Source organism: Quercus lobata, chromosome 12, assembly GCF_001633185.2.
Source record: "Quercus lobata isolate SW786 chromosome 12, ValleyOak3.0 Primary Assembly, whole genome shotgun sequence".
Taxonomy (NCBI): Eukaryota; Viridiplantae; Streptophyta; class Magnoliopsida; order Fagales; family Fagaceae; genus Quercus; species Quercus lobata.
Window position 1 is genome coordinate 13,528,487 of NC_044915.1, and position 16,972 is coordinate 13,545,458.

The 16,972-nt window shown below is 37.4% G+C and overlaps 1 protein-coding gene across 1 annotated transcript; it reads right to left on the reverse strand.

The window, feature by feature from the left end:
• Positions 1-2,608: 2,608 nt before the first annotated feature.
• LOC115970256 (G-type lectin S-receptor-like serine/threonine-protein kinase At1g11330) lies at positions 2,609-7,405 on the reverse strand. Its single transcript, XM_031089918.1, has 7 exons — positions 6,121-7,405; positions 4,300-4,395; positions 4,024-4,217; positions 3,737-3,947; positions 3,267-3,504; positions 3,072-3,181; positions 2,609-2,937 (listed from the first exon to the last, which is right to left on the reverse strand). Exons 1-7 carry the CDS (start codon positions 7,403-7,405, stop codon positions 2,609-2,611), a joined length of 2,463 nt encoding a protein of 820 aa, XP_030945778.1.
• Between the last annotated feature and the right edge of the window lie 9,567 nt (positions 7,406-16,972).

Below are 16,972 nucleotides of genomic sequence, written 5' to 3' on the forward strand. Positions count from 1 at the left end.
GTATGCATCAACCTAAAATAGAGTTCTAAAGAACACACAAATTCATCAACCTAAAGTAAAGATATAAAACATAAAAAATAAAAAAAAAATCCACGCAAAAAAGGGAAAAAAAATTGAGAGAGGGAGGGAGAATAATAGTAGAGTTCTATATAACATTGAAATAAATTTTTTTTTGAGAGAGAGAGGGAGAATAATAGTAGAGTTCTAAATAACATTGAAATTCATCAACATAAAGCAAAGATACCGAAAAAAAAAAATGAGAAAGAGAGAGTTTAATAACCTTTTTATGTGATAAATATGTATAGAGAGAGAGAATTACAAATTTATAGTAAGAGGATGGAGATAAGAATAGTCAAAATGAAAGAAAGATGAAGGGATAAAGGAAGAGTGATATTAATGTTGATAGCAGTGGGAGATGAAAATGTAAAAAGGAAAGGGAAAAGTTGGAGAAAATGTAACAGTAAACTACAAAATTAATAAATAAATAAAAAGAGTAAAAAAATAAGAGAGAAATGATTGAAAATAAGTAGGTGATATGTCTACTGACGTGGCTTAACTAGAGTGTAGCAACATTAAAAGCTATGCTTTAATTTTTAGATATATATATATATATATATATATATATATATAGATTACAAGAAAGATGATTTATTGATAAAATGTCAGTAGAAGGAAAAGATGGGTGAATAATATAGTTCGATTCAGATAGAAATGAGTAAATATATGAGTAAAATCGAGGACCATATGTTTTAGATATGCAAATCTAAGCAATTTCCAAAAGTAACCTTGTCCCCATGGTATTCATTGTCAATCAATAGATTGGCCTATGCCCGCCGTGATGTTGGAGGAGGCCCCATTATCTGTGTACCATGTTTCATCATTAGAAAAATCTCCAAAATGCAGCAACCATGGCTGCAAATTTCTTTGTTGGTACTCTCCCTTTATATGCATTGTCCATGCGCAGTTGATGGCACACAACGTGGCCAAGTCTATGACAAAATTTGTAAGGTGACCTAGGTCTGTAAGGATCACCAATATTAACAATTTGTGGAGTTCTTGGTGTGGAGTCACATTAAATCCCTCGATCAAAACGTTCGTCAACTGGCTTTCCTGCTAATGCAAAGTTGTCAGCAATGGAGTCGATCTGTTTTGTCAACAAATTTGGTAATAGAGAGATGTCCTCTAGAGGTGGTTTGAAGTTGATGCTTTAGTTGTAGAATTCAAGAATGAGATTGAGACGCATTGCATTTTTTCCAGCTATAGCCACAGTGTGTATCATTTGTATAAAATAACCCTTCACTTTAATTATGTAAGAAATAAAATTCCCATAAATTCTTTAGCTTCTCTTATCATAAAAATAATATGTATATTATTTGTATTGACGGTTTTTGAAAGTTCACTTGGTGCGTAAAACACTAGTGAATGTTTAGACTTCCAATTTCAAAATTACCAACACAAACTTATACTCAAACAATATATGTGCGAAATGACAAGTACAAGCCATACCCAACCAAGCAAATAACTCTAAGCCATAAATTAATCACAACACAACAATAATTAAAAACAAAGAGTAAGAGTCAGAGAGAAGCAAACACAATATAACACCGGCACGTGTTATCGAAGAGGAAATTGAAGAACTTGGCGAAAAACCTCTCCGTCACCCTCTAAATGATAAAATGATCCACTAGAAAATCAGTTGGGATACATGAATAGCATGACCCTCCAAGCCTAATTTACCCGATGCACCTAAGCCCTACAAGCTTCTTACTTCAACAAGGTTAAGCCTAACCATGTCTTCTCTAGCTTTCTGGATCCTGCAATAAGCCCATTGCATCAACCAAAATGAATTGGTCCTCTCTGAACACCAAATAGCCTTCTCACCGATATGAGTATGGAGAGGTAAGGATTTGGCTAAAGATCCTCTCAAGGGTATGAGAATGGAGAGAGCGAGAATAGAGGAAATTGGAGAATCAAATGTATAAGATTGTAGATGAGTCAATCTTGTTTTTTTCTAAGGTTTATCTCTCAAAATTCTTTTGAAAACTCTCTACATTTCGTGGGTATAAGGGTATTTATAGTAGGGTATGTGAGGGAATGTGAAAAGTCATTTTCTACAAAATAGGGGGCTTTGGCAACTCACTCACGATTGGGACAAGTTGCGAGTTCTAGTCGCCAAATAACAGAATGGCCAAACTTTACTTTTTGTCCTATAGTGATCTTGCTGTACTAACCCTTCAACTTCCTGCATGCTTCACACGTGTGCCTGGATTTTGGCGAGTCACCACTCGCGAGTCAGTCGTGAGTTCCAGTCGTGAGAAAAAAAAAAAAAAAAAAGAATGCTCTTTGTGCACACTCTTGATTAATTTTTCACACTCTCGCACACACAATCCTTACATTATTCCCACCTAAATACAGGGTTTTTAATTGCTGAATTACAAGCAAATTTGGCACGAAATAAAGCTAGCGCATGGTTGAATAAATTCAACCTTACAATTTTGAATATTCGTTCAGTTTGATGAATATCGACACATGTTTTAAGATTCTTACCAAAGTGTACAAATGAACATAAATATAACCACAATATGATTATCTCAAAAGCACATGCTACCTATCGACCTGCAACCACTGTAACAGTAACATTGTTAACAGAGCATTTACTTTGGCTGCTTTGAGAGGACTCTGTATACAAAGCAATCTCCCTTTCAGTAAATGCAGGCTGCTTTGGATGAGGAAGATCAACAATCTCACTTTTAAGCATGGAAATAACAACAGATATAGTCGGCCTCTCTTTGGCAAAATCTTGCACACACAACAATCCGACATGTATGCATCTCAAAATCTCCATTTCAAAACAAGGTTCAAATATCATTGGGTCTATTAAGGCTACAATGTTGTCTACATTCCACAATTTCCATGCCTGGAAATTAACATAAAAACAAGATTGCAATTCTTAGCTTCAATACAAAAACACACAAGAAAGAAGCATTGGAGGTTTTCACAAAACAGGGAAATGAGAGAAGGAAGACTTACAAATCCTAAAAGGCTCATGCATTGCTCATCATGATGAAAGCTTGTGTTTCTTCTTCCACTAATTATCTCTAGTAACAACACTCCAAAGCTGAAGACATCTGATTTCTCTGAAAATCGTCCTTCCATTGCATACTCAGGAGACATATAGCCACTAAATTTTCATAACAAAAAACATCCAAATCTTGTCATCTCAAATAGGCATCTAATTGAATTGGTTAAAAACAAAAGGTACTTACTAAGTTCCGACAACCCTATTAGTATTGGCTTGGTCTTCATTTCCTCCAAAAATCCGAGCCAGACCAAAATCTGATATTTTTGGATTTAGCTCTTTATCCAACAAGATATTACTTGCCTTCAGATCTCTATGGATAATCCTTAATCTAGAATCCCTATGAAGGTAGAGCAGACCTCGACCAATTCCTTCAATAATGTTGAACCGTTTTTTCCAATCTAGCAATTTTTCTTTGTTTGGGTCTATTGAGTTTGAACAAAAGAGAGAGAAACTCACAAGGTGAATGAACATAAAGTTCGCAAAAGAAATTCATATAGTGAAGTCATAAGAGAACTGGAAAAGTCTGTTCAATTGATATATCAAATCAAAGACTACAGTTTCATTATCTCATAATACACTAACAATATTTATATGCAGAAAATGTAAAAATGTAACGTATTTGTATTATAATAGAGGGCATCAAAATGAACTAACCGAAGAGGAATGCATCCAGGCTTTTGTTCAGCATGTATTCATAGATCAACATCTTTTCATCTCCTTCAACACAACAACCAAGGAGTCTAACAAGATTCCGATGTTGGAGTTTAGAAATTACTATCACCTCATTCATAAATTCTTGTAACCCTTGTCCAGAGGCTTTAGAAAGTCTTTTTACTGCGATTTCTTGTCCATCGGACAATTCTCCCTATAAACGAACATCAAAATGATTAATTAGCTATTCAAATTATTAGACAAGAAACCTCTAGTAGAACAACCACTACCCTATATACGGGACCAAATCCACCCTGTCCAAGCTTATTAGATAGATGGAAGTTGTTTGTTGCAGCCGCTAGCTTCTCAAAATTGAATAGTGGTAGCTCTTGGGCTCTGACTTGGTTCAGGTTGTCATTATGATATTTTTGATGTGCTTCCCCTTGGTTAAACAATAAGATCTCCTTTGCTTTTGTTTTCCTTGCTAATTTACACTATAGTAGTGAGTAATGTAGTATATAGCAACATTTCTGGGCCCACCGTGATAATTTAAGTTGGAAAATTACCTTTTTGTTTTGTCATCCACCTCCACAGAAAATATGTGCAGATAGAAATGAAAAATGTTCCTATGATCACTGTGATTGTGACAATTTTTTTCGTATCTCCCACTTTCTCTGTAAATTAGGGGAAAAAAAAAGTATAACAATTATTCTAACAAAACATATGGCAAAACAGTGTTAAATCAATAGTCTTCTAACAATGATTTCCTTATCATGGAGAGCTGGGGGGTAATGGGCGTTGGTTGAAATTGAAAGACTAAGTTCATCAGTCAGTCCTAGTTCTGCCTCTGGTTTCTCCGTATTGTCCATATTTTACAAGTCATATTTTGTTTTAGTCAGATTGTGTTAAATTGGATTTTGTCTCAGAATTGCTAATAAGGAAGATTGTTAGATTTTAGTTTAGCAAATTCCATGACATTGTAATCTTAGTTGAGCCTGTAATGTTTGTCAAATGTTCAAGATTAAGTGTTCAAGATGCAGCTCAAAGAAGACAGTTATTGAAGATATCAATGGCCCTTCAGTCACTGCTCAATTGACTGAACTTGAGTTTTTGACAGTCTTTTGATCACAGGTTGATTGATCGAATGCCAGTTCTTGATAGTGTGGCTTGATCTGTTAAGCTTTGATGATTATACATAGCTTCAAGACTAAAAATACTATGATTGATTATATAGTAAATCCACAATAATTTTACTTTGAATGTACAAAATCAAAAAGTCATCCAAAAAGTCATCTTCCTTTTTGTTGAGAAACTCCTATTTTTGATGATATTTATGACTAAAATGCCCATCTTGTAGTTATAGTAGAAGCAAAAAGAGTAAATATAAGTGCAATTACTCTATAAACAAATTGATAAATTGTTGAGCTTTTAATCTTTATTGACCATTTTAAACTATTCAAAAAGAAATGATGAACAATTTAAAAAAGGAAAAATGTATGCTTCAGATCTCTACTACCATCCCATCAAAATTTTAAAAACAAGAAAAAAGGGAAATACATTCACAAACATGACCCATACATGCACATATAAAATCAAGTAACTAAGTTAAATAAAAATAAAAGTGTAATTCTGTTTCAAGACCCTTAGTCTCTTATTACTTAGTTTGTCCTAAATTTCTACTAATGAAGAAATATTTTTTTTTGCTGTTTACTAAAGATTGTTAACTGCATAAAAGATAAAACCCAAAAAAAAAAAAAAAAACATTTAAAAGAATATATTTTTTTAAAAAAAAATTATTTTATTTTAATTGGGTTACTAATCCAAATCAATAACTTACAGCATTCAACTTTTATTATAGATTACAGGACTCTTCTCAGCCATATACCGAGTCTAAAGATGTGGCATTGCTTTCAGAAAGCAAAATCAATATGCTGATGGCATGGCAAGGAAAGGTCCGACTTCAGCCACGATTTTGTAGTTTTTCATAGTCCCCTTGAGGACATGTATTTTGCTATTTTATGACAGAGTTGGTCTATATAATGAAAGGCATTGTCCTCTTAACTTTGTTTCTTCTGCTTCTTCCTCCTAGTTTATGAAATCGTTTATTACCTATAGTAAAAAAATTAAGGAGACCTATTGGGCTGGGAGGGTCATAGCCATTTAGGCTTAAAGTGGCTCCGTCCTTGTGGTGGTGAATGATTTAAGAGTGGTGTCTATTACACACACTATAGTGTACACATAGTACACATAAATCACAATTTTATTGTAAATTGTGACTTGTGTATAGAATATTGTGATTTGTGTAATCTAGTGTGTGTAGTGTGTATTAGTAATTATCCAAGATTTAAAGCATAAGATAAATTTTGAAAGTTAACAAAACAACTCACCAAGTTCTGAATAGGCAACACGAATGGAAAGATCAACTCCGCCACTGGAGAGTTTCTGTATGTCAATTAAGTTTCTAGTCCATGACATACAACCAGTGCCAATATCATATGCATAAGCTATACAAGAACAATTCTTTAAACACTGCTGTCTGCAATTGTCTTCAAGAGCAGGTGACGAATCTACCAGGTCTGGCACCTTCATCATCTTCAGTTTCAAAAATCCATCCATTTTGCTGGCTTCACCGCCAGTAGTGTTCACCCTCTCACACTGCAAGGGTGTCCTCCTCGAACATCCACTGGTCCAATTTCCTCTATTCCATTCTTCTGTATTCTTTGGCTCAAACCCTGGTAAACAGCTGCAAATTGGTGAAGTCCATGAAGTACAGCTTCCAAATGCCCCACAGGTACCATAATGATCACACTCACTGTCCAGAGCATTCCACACGATCCCCCAATCGTCCTTCTCATTATCCCAATATCTTTCTACCATATTTCCTTCCGTAGTCAGGACAAATTGAATCATATATTCGGTCGCATAAGAAAAACTTAGAGAAATTGTTCCATCTTGATTATCCACTAATAGACTAAATCCGCCATTAAATACAGAATTATCTTTTGGTATTCCAATAAAGATCCGATTGTTCCATGGACCACTGCGCCAAAGGGGGCTACCATCTTTCCAAATGAATATTTGAAAGAAACTTCGATGTTGAAGACCAGACGAGAAGTTTCCAAAGGATGGATCAGAAGGGCTTTTCCATGATGTCAACTGCAGTTTCTCACCTGTTCTTTCATTACTACTGTATTTCACCTTTTCCAAGAGTGTATCAGTAGGATGTTGGACACTCTCCCATATGATTGTCCCTGTAGTGTTTTCTCGCAAGACTAAGTTCCCCGAATCTAAAAGCTGGGCACTCGAATTGACAACAGAGTTTGTAAAATTTGATGACCAAAGAATCTCCTTTTGTCCATTTAGGATTACAAGATTGCCGTCCGCAGATATGGTAAGAACCCCAGAAGAATCCTTGAGGGGTTTATCTCTGTTAGCTACCCATTGGGCAGGTAAATCAGATTTTTTATTATACCATATTCCGAGGTAGCGATTGGTAGAATTTACTGGGCTGAAGAATCCCAGTTTGAAAGCATTCCCATTGGAGATTATGTAGTCAGAGTCTTTGATGGGTTCAAAAGATGTAATGGTGTCTGCAGCAGAGTCAGATTCTAAACAAAAGCAACATAGCAAGACTAGAAGAACTGGTATGCTTGTATTTCGAACAAGTCCCATAACTTGTTCAATGCTTCTTGTTTGAGCGGTTTTGTGGGGATACACACACACTGATACTCCAATATATTCAAACCATTGTTCATAGATGACTACGGGCCGCACATGGTTGGTGGGGGTGTTCTTTGAAAATTAATAAATTATGTTTTGTGCATGTTAGAGATTTGACCCACAACAATAGTTTTTATAGACTGTTCCAAACATTATCTTCAATTATTGACTTATCTTTGCTGTTGAGGGGAGACAAGCTCCCTCGTGACCTTGACAAAAAGGAGAGAAAAGAGAGACACACCAATCCAATTAGCAGGGCCGGCTCAACGAATTTTTGGGCCCTAGACGAAAGCTTTAAAGGGGACCTTTTATTATATTTAATTATAAATTCATATATTTTTTTCAATTAGTTCTTCTCTTGTCCTTTTTTTTTTTTTTTTTTGTTTTTCATATTCAGATAGATATTTTCTAGTAGACATTTGTAATTAAAAAATATTTATGAATAAATGAAACACAGTCTATAATAAAAAAAATTACAATTTAACTAGAATAATATAAATTTAATGTATAAAACAATAGAACCTGTTTTATCAAAAGCACAATTGCAGCTTTACTTAATATGATCACTTTACACTTTAAACCTGCACAAAAAAATTAAAATTAATATTAATACAAAGTAAATTATTCTAAATTTATAATTTTGTTATTAATACTCTTTTTTTTGTGTAGCAGTAACCCTTTTTTTTAGCATAATGTGTAGGACTCAACTTGATTGGATCCACTAACACTAAGACCAGCCCACTAGTAAAATGTGTAGGACTCAACTTGATCTACTAAGATTAAGACCAGCTATTATCCCTCTAAATCTGATTTCTTAAAAAAAAAAAAAAAAAAAAAGAAAAGAAAAGAAAAGAGAAGAGAACGTGACCTTAACTTCCATACCACTAATCTGATTTCTTAAAAAAAAAATAAAAAAAAAAAACGTGTAAGACTAGAACTTCTTAGAATCAATACTTTAACTCTTTTCTCTTTAAGTGGGTCTATTGACTATTCAACCATTCAAAAGGCTTCTAGAGAAATCTAAAGGAATCTAAAGAAATCTAAATTTAAGAGAACAAACAAAAAAAAGTTACGAGTACAACAACCAAACTAAAGTTCAGCCAAAAAGAAAAAAAAAAAACCCAGACACCCGTGAGCAAACTCCTCTTCAAAAGAAAAAAAAAAAAAAAAAAAAAAAAACTAGACACCTAGCAGTAAACATGAAGAAGATGAAAGAGACAAAGGAAGAGAAAACAAAAAACGAACCTTCAATGAACACACCAAGTTTATTGCCAACACCAGTTGATGAGTAAGTCAACTAATGAGTGTTTTTTTTAGAATCAAGATAGAAAGAGTCAGAGCGTGAGTGTTTTTTTCCTTCTTTCTTCTTTCTTTCTTTTCTTATTTGTCTCTTCTTAGTTCTTTCTGTCTTTTGTAATATTTTCTTCTGCAAGCTAAAGATTTGGTGATGGTCTGATGGGATTAGCCTTCATGTCACATTGTCACTTCAGCTTTTTTCTCTGTGAGAAACGGGCCTTCATGGCCTGATGGGATTTGGTGATAGCCGTTTGAAATCTTCTTCTATTTTTCTTCTTCTTCTTCTTTTTTTTTTTTTTTTTTTGGAGAAACAGGCCTCTGTGAGAAATGAGCCTTCATGGCCTGATGGGATTTGGTGATGGCTGTTTGTAATTTTTTTTTCTCAAATAAAAAAGTAATATTATATAATATATTATTATTATTATTTGGGGCCCTCTTATAAGTGGGGCCTTAGGCGGTGGCCTAAATGGCCTATAGCTTCAGCCGGCCCTGCCAATTAGTCTTCGTCTCTTCCTTGTGTGTGTGGAATAAGGGAAGGATGGAGGGAGACTTTGACCATGGGGGCAGTGGCTCCCCTAATTGTTTTGTAAAAAAATATTATTATATAATACATATATATAGGTATAAATTTTAGTAATTATGTTCTATAAAATTATACTTTACCCCCTTAATAATTTAATTGATTCTTTTAAGAGTAATATTATAACCACAAATTTTTCTACAACATTTTAAAAACTGCTGAAGTAGTAAATTCTTATTAGTTTATATATGGACTCATTTGTAACTCTAACATTTTTCTCATTTTAAAGGGCATAAAAAAAATTTATAAACCTAAAATCTAAAACAAAATATACAAGCCTAAAAAAAGTAACAATAATAGCTTAAAAAAAATTAAGCTCAATCAGCCAATTTTACCAAAAACAAACAACTTAGCTCTTTAAAAAATTTTAAACATAAAATTTTGTCCTTGCCCAATAACAAATGCACCTATAAAAAACAAAACTATATAATTAATTAAATAAATAAAAACCTTAATAGTTAAGCAATAGAGCTAGAGGCTATAGCAGCCGCACGTAACTAATAACAAAGCTGTTTCCTAACTTCAAGTTCTGGCTTCGTTAAATTGAAAGGAAAAAAAAAAAAAAAGAACCCTTTTGGCTATCTCCGGATGTCAATCTATTATTCATGAATAAATCACCACATCGAAAAGGGTCAAGTTCCTCTTCTTCCTGAAGGAAAAAGCATTGTGCCTGACGGCTATATTTGAAATGATGATGTTTGTAACAAAAGAATACAAGATTCTGATCAAAGGCCAAACAACGTCGTTTCAAACAAGTGACTTTTATCACTGAGTCTGTCAACGACATCGTTTTAAAAGGCTGAAGATTTAATAACAAGACAAAACGACACCATTTAGGGTATTGCACAGTCCCTGCACAGAGTCTTCTTCCTTCCTCAGTTCTTCAGCTCTACAAGTTTAGGGGGAAATATCTCTGTTAGCTACTTAACTACCCACTGGGCAGGTAAAAATCAGATTTTTTATTATACCATATTCCGAGGAAGCGATTGGTAGACTTTACTGGGTTGAAGAATCCAAGCTTGAAATCACTCCCATGGGAGATTATGTAGTCAGTCTTTGATGGGTTGAAAAGATGAAATGGTGTCTGTGGTAGAGTAAGATTCTAAACAAAGGCAAGATAGCAAGACTAGAAGAACTGATATGTAGGGATGGCCATACACATTGGGTAATGGATATCCAATCCTACCCAATCCAAATGTTCTGGGTAATATCCGATTCTTCATGGGTAGAGCTTAACCGGGTAGGGTATGGATATTACCCGAATTGTTCGGGTAGGGTATGGATATTATCCAGACCTGACCCGTAAAAAAAAAAAAAACCCAACCTCTCTCACCGTCACTACACTCTCTTTGGCATTAAGATTAGAAGGGTTGTAATGGACAGTCTCAGTGGCGAGATGAGAGAGGCCATCACCTCGAGCATTTCCCATCAAATCCTCAAGCAATTCGAGCTTCTGGGCAACTTCAGCCATGTCTGAAGCTCGAACTTGGTAACACAACACAGCTAAGAGCTCGTCCATGCCACCATCTTGTTGTACTTCCTCTTCCCAACACATCTTGGCTTTTCTAGTACTTTCGCTGCCAATCACAGATGAGTCAGGCAAGGGTTGGAGATCTTGCCGATCAAAACCCTCGTCGATCTCGCCGATCAAAACCCTCGTTCGATCAAAACTCTCATTTATCTTGCCGATCTCATTGATCTCACTGATCAAAACCCTCGTCAATCTCGCCGACCTCAAAATCTGTTGACATCACTCCATTCTCGTCTACTATCTCCATCCTTATCAATGTGTCCATCTTCGGCGGTAGAGGAGGAGGCAGCGGTGGCGGAGGAGGAGGAGGAGGAGATGACATCGCTCCATTCTCTCTCTATCACTCTGTTTGTTTCTCGAGAAACTATGGGGGAAAAAAAACAGATATATCATAAATATACTATGAGATGAGAATTGAGAGAGAGTGAGAATTTAAGGAAAAAAAAGACAATAATGGGATTGATGAAGAAGTTGCTGTATTTGGATTTATTTTAAATAATAATAATAATAATAATAATAATAATAATAATAAATTAAATGGGTTTGGGTAGGGTATGGATAACCATAAATAATATATTCGGGTAAGATTTAGATATGGATACTAATGGGTATTGATATTTGGGTATCTATGGGCAAACTTTTCAGATAGGGTATGGGTATACCCGATCCATACCCTACCCATGGCCATCCCTACTGATATGTATTAAATATCTTGTAGATATTTGAGTCTTGTAGAGTCTTGTAGATATTTGTGAGTCTTGTAGCTATCTGTCATAGCATAGAATATCTTGTAGATATTAGTATAGTTTAGTAGTTTTATATTGTAGTTTGTAAATTGTGTTAAGTTACATGCCACTTGTCATGTTTGTATTGGCTGACTTGGGATTGAATGTTGTTGGTCAAATTGGTTACTCTGTTTCTGTTATATATAAAGAAACAGAGTCAAGTATTTATATATACGGAATCATTTTCTCAAAGCTCTAGAATGTTCATTCTCTCTCTCTACATACCTTCATGTCTCTGCATGCTTTTTGCCATTGTTAAACCTTCTTTAAGCTTGCATTTTTTTATTTCAACATGGTATCAGAGCTGAACTAACTCAGAGAATCGTTCAAGTCTGGTATTCTCTGATTCTTCCTAGTTCAATTTCGTTTTCTTTTTGATTTCTTAGTGCTTCTTTCAAATCAATTAGAAATTTTCTTCATTGTGTTTCTGATTGATTCTTGCACTAAGTTCATCATCTTCTAGATCTTGATTTCTTTAGCATATTGAAATCTAGATTCCCCTCTTCATAATTGGAAATTGATTTCTTTCAATCTTAGGCCATCAACTTAGGTTCTTAGAATGAATCTGTCGCATGTAGGTAGTCAGATGTCTAGAGAAGCGTCAAGTGAGCAATCGTCGATCCGCAAAGGAGCGGGCTACGACGAGGTCTTTGGTTCAGATCATGAGCCTGAAAGCTTCTTCTGGTCGTCAAAGAGGGAAACATCAGCCTAATCTCCTGACGAGGAAGTTGGAAGTTATGGAGAGGAAGGTGAGGAAGAAATAGTAAGTGAGGAAGAAGTGGTAAGTAAGGAAGGTGAAGTTGAGGAGGGAGAAGAGGAGAGAGATAGTGACAGAGACGGAGATGAAGGTGACGAGGAATCCTAGGAGGGAACTTCAGGAAGCCTTGGAGGCAACCGTCCCTTCATCCTTCCAGAGAATTGGACCGTCAATAAATTTCTACCAAAGATGAGTAACAGGGTCTTTAAGGAGTTACGTACCCGTTACCAGATCCCAAACCATATTCCAATCTATCTCCCTAGAAAAAATGAAAGATGCTACTTGGGGAGGACCACAGATGTCGACATGTACGACGCTATGTTTGCTACGGGACTGAGATTACTACTGACGGCTTTGCACCATCAGCCGGTTGATTTCATAGGACTGTCCGTCAGCCAGATCGCTCCAAACGTCTGGAGGATCTTCATAAGTGCTGAGATCCTTTGGGGTCGTCTGAGTGGTGGGAATTGTCAACTTTCGTTGGACGAGTTCTTCTACTGCTACAGACCCCAGCACATCGTCTCTTCCCAAGGGATATATCATTTCACTGCCTGGAAGAAGGACTTGAGACTTATGTTCGACATGCCAGACTCTAATAGGAGCTGGAAAAGTAGATACTTTTTTATTCAGGAGACGGATTGGGTATGCCATCCAAAAGAATGGGTTACAATGCCCCGTGGTTTTGACAATACCTAGGGAATAGTTAAAGACTCAGGTTTTAGCTTCGACAGCTTTTATTTGTTTTTAACCTCGTCAACCTTTGCTTATATTATTTCATTCATTTTTGAAGTGCTTTAATGTCGTCATTTTGCTTTTCTTTTCAGCCAGTGCTCGTCCTCATATAACTGACGAGCAGAAGGAATTCATCGATCAGGTTCTTGACATCCCATTTAAGTAACAAAAGTGTAGGGACTTAATCACCCTTGACACTCTTCATTCGTACCGCGGGGGCCCGGAACTGATGCCTGAAGCTCACAGATTGAATGAATACTCTTGCCATCATAAGTAGATTTTCTACCATCCCCGTCAATTTTATTCTTATTGTCTACTTTCCTAACGCACGTCTTTTGTCTTCTGTAGAAATGGAGGCAGCTAGGCAAAGGGTGAGGGCAGCTGTTGCCCGTAAGAAAAAGGAGGAAAGGAGAGCTAAGGGAAAGGAGGGGGCGTCCTGGTTAACCCTTAAGGCCGTCTCTAAGGGTTCGGCCAAAAGGAAGGCTAACGGGAAGGACAATCGTCCTCCTAAAAAGGCAGCTATCACTCCTAAGGATGCACACACCAAGAAGAAATCACCCCTCAAGTCAAGTCGTGGTGTGAGTAAGGGAATGATGACTTCAACTGGTCCCGTCGTTGAGGGACCTCGTCGCCTTCTCACTTACAAGGACTACGCCGTCGAGTGTGTGTTAAGGCACTTCGAGATCGGTGCATTGCCAAGGAGGGGGTCGTCACCCTGGTTAGGAAACGTAATACAAATTTATTGAATGAGCAGGAGCAATATAAAGATGCCCTCTGTACTTTAAATAGTGAGTTGAAGGAGACAAAGGAGAAGTTGGAGGAGGCAGGTCATCAAAAGGAGACACTGCAGGGAGAGCTGTCGACCTTGCACGAGTAGGTGGAGAAGGCTAGGGCCGATGCCATTATAGAATTCAAGACGTCGCAATCATTCATAGACTCTTGTCCTGAATATTATGATACTGGGTTTGAAGATTGCCTTAAACATGTTGCATCCTCCTTCCCAGACTTGGATCTATCCGGGATTACCATGGATGACCCCATGCCACAGACACCTGCTAGCAACACCGTCACTGGTAAGAATGACAACTCTACTGAGTCAGATCTCCCTCCCAAGGATGATGGCGTCGTCCTCGCTCAACCTGCTGTGAATCCTCCTGTCACCACTTCCAATCCGTCCATTGAGCTCTTAGACGTGGAGAAACCTCCTGCTCAGGATAAGAGTGACGAGACCCTCAATCATGCTTTTGCTGCCTAGCCCTAGCCTTACCTTTTTTGTAACTTGTATATTTCATTCAATTTTCAAACAATGTTTAAATGCCCTAGTGTTTTTTGGGCTTTACTTGTAAAGACTTTATTTTTTGTATGGTTTCTTATGTCCATTGTCTTTAATCTAGTTTTCTACTAGTTAGTCCTTGTATCTTTTATTTCTCATGCTTGTATGCAAGGATATAAGTGTATCTGGTGAGCTAGGACGAACCTGTCCTGTAGTAAACTCATCCACTTTGTTAAGTAATGGCAATTTTAGGAAGTCGTCAGCTTTAATGACCTCGTCCACTTTATTAAGTAATGGACTCGTCCACTTTGTGGACCAATGAACCCATCCACTTCATGGACTAAAGTTTGTCCCTTTTGTGGACTTATTATTGAATACATCCACTTTATGGACATAATAAACCCGTCCACTTGGTGGACTTGATAATATTTCATCCTTCTGGGACGAAGTCTTCTACTTTATGGACTTTAATAAACTCGTCCACTTTATGGACAATAATAATAAGCTCGTCCACTTTGTGGACTTGATAATATTTCAACCTTCTGGGATGAAGTCATCCACTTTATGGAGTTTAATAAACTCATCCACTTTATGGACAATTTTCTGTAGACAAACACCTTAGCCATATCTGAATAAACTCCTTTTATTATGATAAACCATGCATTCGAAGAAAAAGTATTTCTTTAAAAGAAGAAGACCTGCCTTTTGGGCTCTAAAATAGTTATTGTAGCAAAACTAAAGTAAATAGAAAAATTGAGGAGTATAACTAAAATTGACTAAGGTAAACTAGAAATAAAGGGTTGCTGCTCTTCATGCCATCCTTTCTATTGGTAGTACTTCCGTAGGTGCTCGGTGTTCCATCCATCCATCCAGCGTCTCCAGGTGATAGGTGCCTTTCCTCTGCCATGACGTGATTCGGTAGGGTCCTTCCTAGTTGGGGCCGAGCTTCCCTTGGGTAGGGTCTCTAGCGGCGCCCATGACCTTTCTTAGAACAAGATCTTCAATCTGAAAATCTCTGTGTCGGACCTGGGAATTGTAGTGCTCGGCCATGCGATCTTGGTACCGTGCGAGTCTTTGTTCGGTCGTCGCCCTAACTTCGTCAACTAGATCAAGCTGTAGACACATAGTCTCGTCATTCTTGCGTTCATCATGATTGTCCACCCTATAGCTTGTGAGTCTGACCTCTGCTGGAATGACTACCTCACTCCCGTATGTTAGTCGAAATGGTGTCTCTCTTGTAGAAGTCCTTGCTGTTGTCCTATACGCCCATAGTATGCTTGGCAGCTCTTCAGGCCATATACCCTTTACCCCCTTAAGCTGAGTCTTGATAATTTTGAGTAAGGATTGGTTTGTGACTTCAACATGTCCATTAGCTTGAGGGTGGGCGGAGGAGGAGTAGTGATTTCTGATCCCTAACTACGAGCAAAAGTACCGGAAGGAGTCGTCGTCGAATTGTTTCCTGTTGTCTGAGACTAAGACTCTAGGGATCCTAAACCTGCATACGATGAACCTCCAAATGAAGCTTCGCATGTTCTTCTCTGTAATGGTGGCTAAGGCTTCAGCTTCCACCCATTTTGTGAAGTAGTCTATGCCCACTATCAAGAACTTCAACTGTCGCACCACTATTGGGAACGGCCCCATGATGTCTAATCCCCACTGAGCAAATGGCCATAGGGCTATCATTTGGGTCAACTCTTTGGATGGTTGTCTGATGATATTGCTGAACCTTTGGCATTTGTCGCAGGCTTTGACATAAGTCTGGGCCTACTTCTGCATGGTGGGCTAGTAGTACCCTGCTCAAATTAATTTGTGTACCAATGACCGTGACCCTAAATGGTTTTCGCAAATTCCTTCATGTACTTCTCTTATGACGTAGTCTGCTTCTTTAGGACCCAAACACCTTAGCTATGGGCAGAGAAGCCTTTCTTGTACAAGATGTCCTTCATCAAGACGAATCGCGTTGCTTGGACCTTCAACTTTCTTGCAGCCTCCCTCCCGTATGGTAAGACGCCATTTTTTAAGTAAGAGACTAATGGTGTGGTTCAGTCGCTTTTAGAGCCTATCTCCTGCACATCGGCGGAATCTATTAGTGGAGAAATCTGAACAAAAGAGAGTACATTATTTAGGGCAGTCATATGCTTTGCTGAAGCGGCTTTGGCAAGGTGGTCGGCTTACTCGTTTTCTCCTCTGGGGATTTGGATGATCTTGGCCTTCAGCTCATCTACCCTTCTCCTTACTTGCTCCAGGTATTTCTTCATTTTTTCGCCTTTGCACTCATAATCCCCATTTACTTGGTTGGTGATGACCTGAGAGTCGTAGTAAAGAACCATGCTTGCGGCTCTTGCCGCTTTGGTGAGATCAAGTCCTACCACTAAAGTTTCGTATCTTGCTTCATTGTTGGTGGTAGGAAATTGAGGCGAACCATACATTCGATCTTGTCTCCTTCAGGAGAAAGGAGCATGACACCTACTCCCCCGGCCTACTTGTTGGATGACCCGTCTGTATGTATACTCCATTGAGGGCATTCATTTGCCCCCTTGTCTTCCCTATTGGTGAATTTTGCTA